Here is a 7692-nt window from a genome sequence, read left to right on the forward strand (position 1 = left end):
TTGCCAGTCATCCCTTTTGCCCGCGGAATTAACTCTACACCGTTCACACCGGCTGTACTAACCTTACCGGCCCCGGCCCAACACCAACCATCAGAGTCAGCAGCGGCCTATTAAGCAAACAAGCCCTTTAGCAGCGTGGTTTCTTTTACGTTTTTGCGTAATGCGTCAGACATTGGTGGGAGGGATTTTGCTTTCGTTCGACAAACCGGCGGCGTCGGCGACTCGCGCCTGCGCAGTAACTGTTTGTGGGCGGAGTCGGGGCCCGCGAGACCGAGTTACTGAAATGGCGGCGACCGGTTTGCCCTTGCGCGGGGTGTTGCGGGCGGGATTCATTTCGTTGAGGGGTAAATCGTTTCCGGCCTCTGTGGGAGTTCCGTTGCGGAGGAATTATGGAGTCGTGGCAAGTCCGACCGGTGAGAAGGTGACGCACACGGGTCAGGTAAATAAAGCTCGACCTCTTGTTTGGGGGATGCGGGGACCACCCTTAATTTCGACTTCTGCTCTCTTAAGTGGCATCCGCTTCTTAGCTGTTTGCCGCTCCGGGTTGGTTTGTAGTCGGAATATTTTGGACCCAGGAAGTTCTGCTTGAATGTTGTAGCTCAGGGTTCCTCAACCTTGGCAGCTTTAAAAAGGGCGGACTTCAACTCCCAGAATTCCCCAGCCAGCCTTGCTGTTGTAGCTGCTTGGTTGGCTTTGGGGTTTCATTACTGAAATAAATAGGTGTCTTGAAAGGAAGGATGCAGTGGCACAAATATCTCCCACTCCTGATGGTTTTCTGTAACAGCTCGTGGGCGGAACTTGGCTCTGGTTTTTCTTCCCTGTGAATGTTTTTGTTGTGTCTGATTTTAGGGAATGGCTGTGTTAGTCTGTGGAAGCAAAATGACACGTGAATTTTGAAGCACCTGAAAGAGTAATACCTTTTTTATAATATGAACTTCATGGGCTGTAGTTAGTGTCGTGAGGAAGTTGATCAGCACCTGCTTGATTTTAGAAAAGAGGAGCTGTTAGGGGAATAAACTGGACACTCCACCAGCAGGGGTTTAAAAACTTCAAAAGGAAAATAAAGAGAATGGATTCTTTATGCCTCCTTTTGTTGTTGAAGATGCAAGTTAGAGTCCCAGAGTTGTGTTTTCAAGAAGGGAGTCCATGAGCTTGCCAAACAGTGGTAATAATAGACGACTTTAGAACTTATTGACAAATCATCGTATCCATATGATGTCCATCCTAAAGTTCTAAAAGAACTCAAATGTAATGTTGAAGATCTCACAAAGCATGTTGTACTGTGTTCCTAAAATTGATTAGTAAGCCAAAGGTTTCATAAGTCAGCACCGAATGTTTTCCCCTGTCTTTTATAGATACCTGGTATGAACAATGATGAAGTAAAAATAACAAAACATGTATCATGACATTGCAGTGCAAACCCTGGCCTTTTGTACTTCTCTTGCTACGTTACGCACAAATACATAAGGTCTATAGTATGCATGGCAATCCATATTTTGTTGTGGCAGTCTTCTTAATTATTTCTTAAAGTGCAACATTTCATTTGAAAAAAAATACATATACAGTTTATTAGCTATTGATTTAGAAATTTTGCTGCTGTCATATGCAGCTTAGAAAAATGCAGCTAAAATATAAAATAAATAAATACAGTAAAAATAAAATAAGAATATCATTAAAAAAAGAAGCATGAAGCACTTAGAATTAAACTAATAAGCATGAGTATTAAGACACTGAACATTAAGAAACCTCAGTCAGTAAGTAAATTTTTAGTCCCATCCTAACTTGTAATAGGGAAGGGGCTAGCTTCAACTCTGTTGTTGGTTGTTCCATAACATAGTGCCTGCCATAGAAAAAAATAGGGTTGTTGTCAAATGCATCTGTGGTAGGCTCCACAGCAGATGCTTGTTGATGATTTGTTCTACTAACAATTTGGGCCTGAGCCATGTAAAATTTTATACAGCATTATGACAACTTGGATTGGCCTTACAAGGTCAGCCAAAGATGTTGAATGCCCAAGGGTTATATGGAATTTTCAAGGGCTCACCATGCACACTACTGCATTTTGCATTTTGGGTCTTCTTCCATATGAAGACCATTTTGTATACCCAATCTCAAGGTTACCAACACACTGAATCAAGATTTTTAGGTATGAATGAACCAAGGAAGATCTTTTATCAGCCAAATCTGATAAAAGATCTTCCTTGCAACAAAAGGTATGGACTGTCCAAGGTCAGTGCTAGATTCAGCAGGACCCCTAGCCACAAACCTAATTCTTAATAGAGATTACAGCTACATGCCTGCAAATCCTGAGGTATAGCTACTGTGGTCTTTTTTACATTTAGTTTCAGTTTGTTTCCTACATTCAGTTATATACAGCTATTTCTGCTTGAAACTACCTCTATATGTATCTTACTCTGGCATAATAGCAGCATGACATATTTTTAAAAATATTCAGGTGGTAAAAAAGAACCAGTGTTTCCTAATGACTTGTAATACAATGATTTATTGTTATTGGGTGGATAAGTTAATAATTCTAAATCTGTGTTGAACACCAGGCCTTTGAAATAGTGTAATAAAATATCTTTTAGTCAGACAGAGACTAACATGTAACTGATTTAGATGTTCTAATCTCCAAACACTTTGAATCAATTGGCAAGTTGAAAAAGTATGGTATATTTCTGCAAACAAGGTAGAACAAATACAATTTATTTGTACATTTTGTTTCATCTATTCTTATAATTGGTATAAATATATCAATAATATTGAATAATACTGAAACAAAAACTATACTTTAAATAGAGCTAAATGTTTTTCCAAATCTAGCAGCATTCATTTGTAAAATAATCTAGGGAACTTCCCTATTTAGAACTGAATATATTTTGTTTTCCATAAAATATTTGTTCTGTCCCTCTATAGCCTCAGAATATCTGGAAATGCTACTAATTATGCTACCTTGTTTTTTTCCCCTCCCATTCCAAACTCCTGGAATCAGAATTGATGGTCTTTTCAGTATATTCCTTCTTTTATTTTAGGTTTATGATGAAAAAGACTACCGGAGGGTTCGATTTGTTGGGCGACAAAAGGAGGTAAAATCTGTGTCAGAAATGTTTACTGTGAATCTGTATTTTCTCCAGGTATTGATGAAATGTTCAGTGACTTCAGTGTAAAATGTCATTGTCTTGTGAGCAAACAGTTGATGTCTTAATCAATAATCCTATTAAAGTAGTTAGACTAAAGCCCATTTCATTCCCTCAAATGACAATAGGCTTGCATGTGATATAGTTGAAAGGACTTATAACTTATGGGAGTGGGTAAACCCATTTAAAAAACTTTGTCATAGATGAAAAATATCCTGATGATTTTCAGGTATTTCAAGCTGGTTATTTCTACACTTAAGTCCAACTTAGACATGGTAATGGGTTCATTAAAGAAATAATCTGGCAATGTTAATTCAGTTGTGTTTTTTTAAAAACTAGATTGATTTCTTTGCTTTGTGATGTTATATATGCTAGGAATCCTACTACTACTACTACCTTCAAGTTGGTCATGATTCCTGGCAACTTCCTAGAATTCTGCAGTTTTCTTGGCAAGATTTTTGGTTTACCATTGCCTTCTTCCTTGGGCTGAGAGAACTTGACCAGCTTAAAATCACCCAGCTGGCTTCATGCCTAAGACAGGACTAGAACTCATGATCTCCTAGCTCAGTGATGGTGAACCTATGACATGCATGTCAAAGGTGACGCACTAGTGTTCACCAACACCAGACAACTATTCTCCCTGTTTGAGTTACCAAGAAATTGAGTTTGTTTTACTCATATTTCATTTCTGTAATTATTTGATGTTTCTTATAATACATAGCACCACACATGATTGGACTATATTTTTTTTTAATAAATGAACATGTAAAGCATTGTTTCTCTTTTGTTCAAGGGTGGGTGACATGCCAGCAGAGTCAAGTTAGGCACTTTCCAAATTTTTGATACGCCAAGCCCAAAAGGTTCGCCATCACTGTCCTATCTTCCACTCTGGTGCGTTAAACCACTACACCAAACTGGCTCTCTAGAAATCATAGCCAAAATTAAATTTGTGTTGATATGCTGATGTTGCCCACATATTAATTGGGAACCATGCTTTAATGTTCAGCTAGTCGCATGGAATATTGCAGAGATACATTTTTCTTGCAGTTCCCAAATCATTGTTCAGTTGGAACTGTTTTAAAAATATATGGTGAAAAAGGGAATTCCTCTCCTCTGCAGGGCAGACCTTTATGTGCCCAGGAGGTCCTGAGGAATACCTGGGATATGGGCTTGATAGCTGCAGTAGGAGTGTGCAAAATCAAGCAGGGACAATTTCCATTGAAGTGAATTTTGCAAAAATAATTAAAAATGTAGCAGGAATGCTTATCTCTCTTCTGACTTCACCACCATGTTATTATCATATACTTTATTTCCACTCTGGAAAATAAATCCTATCTAAGTTGATCTAAATGCAGGGATAATCTAGTGCTTGATATGGCCATTAGTTGTTATTTTAAGAAGACACTAGATACTTTTGATTTTGCCAATATGATGTTAGTACTTCATATTTCTTTTGAAGTGAGTGAAATTTTGTTTATCCTTTTGGCTGCAGGTATGGCAGCATTTTCTTCTCTGGGTTAAAAATGATGCACAGCATTCAGTATTAGAGAATGTGGGAAAGAAGGGAAAAAACGGTTTCAAATGTCCAAAAAGAAATTTCAGCAAAACATAGATATATTATTGAAGGCAGCCAATCAATTACTTATCCTCTCTATTAGAATGTTGTGATGACTGCTAGTACCACTGCTGCTAAAGCAAGTGTCTTGCTTAAATTGTTACATATTGAAAAATCTTTCTATTTCACTGTTGTAGGTCAATGAAAATTTTGCAATTGATTTAATTGCTGAGCAGCCTGTGACTGCTGTTGAAACTAGAGTTGTATCGTGTGATGGTGGTGGTGGAGCTTTGGGACATCCTAAAGTGTATATAAACTTGGTAATGTAATTTAATTGTTCATATGTGATCACACATATTATTATCATCCTGTTTAGAAAGAAGTATGTATAGAACAGTGCAGCTACCAAGAAATTCAGCTACTTTTCTGCTTGTCATAGAAGTAAAAAAATATATTGTCAGGTATCTGATAGGCCACAGTTATGGCTGTATTCAATTTTGTGGGTCACAAATTAAGACTTTTTAATTGAAAGTTGCATTTAAAAACCATAATGATATAGCCATTTTAGAGATAGAAATATGGCTATGTTTTTTAAAGACTGTCTTATGTCTAGTCCATGGTTCATTATCCATTTTGTATTAACCTGTTTTCACATCTGTTTTTATTCTCATTGCTTTGCTTCTTACAGAAGTTTACCTATACTTTGAGTTTTTTTAATGGGATGTATTCTGTAGTGCAGTGGTTCTCAAAGTGTAGTCTGGGGGTTCCCGAGACTCTTTCAGGGGTCCGTGAAGTCAAATAAATATTTTTAAATTTCTCAGTTTTAATTTCTAATGTAAATATCAGTAGATATAAGCTACAAAAACCAAAGCTCTTTGGGATCCTCAATCATTTTTAAGCATGTAAAGGGGGACCGAGACCAAAATGTTTGAGAACCGCTGCTCTAGCGCATTGCTTTATTTTAATGGCTTATGTTATGAAATTTGTTAGCAAATTAAAAGATTTAAAATATATTTTATCATATATAGTTTGTGATCCTTTTAATGGCAGAAGAAATTAGATGGATAAATATATTTAAATATTTAATTGGTAGGAAAGAGTAGTTGGAAGATAGACAGTGGGCAATTATGGGAGCAGGGCTCAAGCAATATCAGGATATGACTTTTGGAGAGCTAAGGCCTTCAATTAAGAAATGAAAATAACTGTTAATTCATATCATAAAGTGTATACTTCAGACCAATTAAACAATGAGGTGTTTGGGAGTTCAGAAATCATTTTTCATTGACAGGAAATTTATGTGAACTTATAGATTTATCTACAGAAATGATAAAATTGTATTTTATTTTTTTTATTTATATTTGCAGGACAAAGATACAAAAACAGGAACATGTGGTTACTGTGGACTTCAGTATAAGCAGAAGCATCATCACTGACATGTGTCTTTCTGAACTATCAGCTTTTTTTTGTTATAGAATAAAATACATATTTAAAAGCCCTTGTGAGTGATACCTGTTCTTAATTCTATTTTTACCCTGAAATAGAGTGTAATGGTTCTGAGAGATATAAGATTCTTTGTTTCATCCTTAACTGTTGTTGTACAAGATGTTGATATACAATTAGAACTGTGGCATTGAAAGGAGCCTACAGATCATGTCCCTATATCTATTGACTTAGTTCAGATTTATAATTAAGCTGTCTATATGCTACTAAAATTCTCATATCTGTAACCTTCAATTGGGCGAAATGGTGCATCATAGGGCAACAGTTTTTGAAACAAGGTACCGCAAATGGGCTAACTTACAGAATGTGTCCGAAATCCTGGACCCATTACTCCCAAGGGACTGAAATTTGGGAAATTTGTGGGTGCTTCAGCATTGCTATGCTGCTGCACCACTGTGGTCATGTGATTGTCATGGGCATATCCCCAACCTCTTTTCTGCCTCCCTCTGTCCCCTGCATCCAATTGGCTGGTTACAAGGCCCATTGGGTGAGTGGTGATTGGTGGCTTTGGAAAGGAGGTGGAGGCTTCACTGAGGCTCTCCTGAGGGTTATGAGGGAAGGGCAAATGGTGCAAGCCTATATTAGGGAGGGAGGGAGGGAGGTTTCTGACGCTCCCTGTCAGCTTCCCACAAGCAAAGTCAATGGGGAAGCCGGTTGCAAATTGCTCACACTCCTACTGCTTTTTTGCCCTTAGTCATTCTCTTTCTCTGTTTAAGAAGGGAAATATATCTGAAATGATGACCCAGCGGATAACGGGTTGTCTATTATATAATGATTAGCATTGTGCTTTCTTTGCTTCCCTCTTCCAGCACAGGGATCAAAAGCTTTATGATTAATTTGGAAGTAATTGCAGTTCAGTATCATAGCTGAATCTTCTATGAATAAATAAATGTTGGTTTATTTAAGTATGCCAGAAAACCTCATACCAATTTTATTGAGTTTCTTTGTTTCAATAAATAATAGCTAAGATTAATCACATCACACTGACAATATGGATATATATGATCAAGGCTGTAGTTTTCCTTGTTGAAATAATTGTGCTATGAAAGCTGGATCATCAAAAAGAATGAATTAGAAAAAACATACCTTTGACTTGTGGTGCAAGAGAAAAGTGTTGAGAATACCATGGACCATAAGAAGTCATTCAGTACTAGATGAAGTAAAAACAGATTGCTTCCTGGAAGTACTAATAATGAAGTTAAAGCTTAACTATTTATGTCACATAATCTGTAAGTGAGAATTATTGGAGGAGACCCTCATGGTTGGAAAAATCAAATGCAACTGAAATTGAGATTGATAGAAAACAAGCTGGCTAGATGCTCTAACTAATAGCACAAGCATAAGCTTACAAGAAATCAAGTAGTTATTGGCCAATAATCCTGGCAAAATAATATCTATAAAGTCATGAAAAGTCAAAAGTGACTAGATGACAGAACAACAACGAAGGTTTGGATGTAAGCAAAACTGGTTATTTGAATTTATGTAGAAATGAACATTTGT

The 7692-nt window shown here is 37.0% G+C and overlaps 1 protein-coding gene across 1 annotated transcript; it reads left to right on the forward strand.

The window, feature by feature from the left end:
• Positions 1-237: 237 nt before the first annotated feature.
• NDUFS6 (NADH:ubiquinone oxidoreductase subunit S6) lies at positions 238-6187 on the forward strand. Its single transcript, XM_007434627.4, has 4 exons — positions 238-439; positions 3033-3086; positions 4890-5012; positions 6057-6187. Exons 1-4 carry the CDS (start codon positions 284-286, stop codon positions 6123-6125), a joined length of 402 nt encoding a protein of 133 aa, XP_007434689.2. The 5' UTR covers positions 238-283; the 3' UTR covers positions 6126-6187.
• The last annotated feature ends 1505 nt before the right edge of the window (positions 6188-7692 follow it).

This window comes from Python bivittatus, unplaced genomic scaffold (assembly GCF_059951505.1).
Source record: "Python bivittatus isolate LINGU-HERP-01145 unplaced genomic scaffold, Pbiv_v1 ctg000960_np1212, whole genome shotgun sequence".
NCBI lineage: Eukaryota > Metazoa > Chordata > Lepidosauria > Squamata > Pythonidae > Python > Python bivittatus.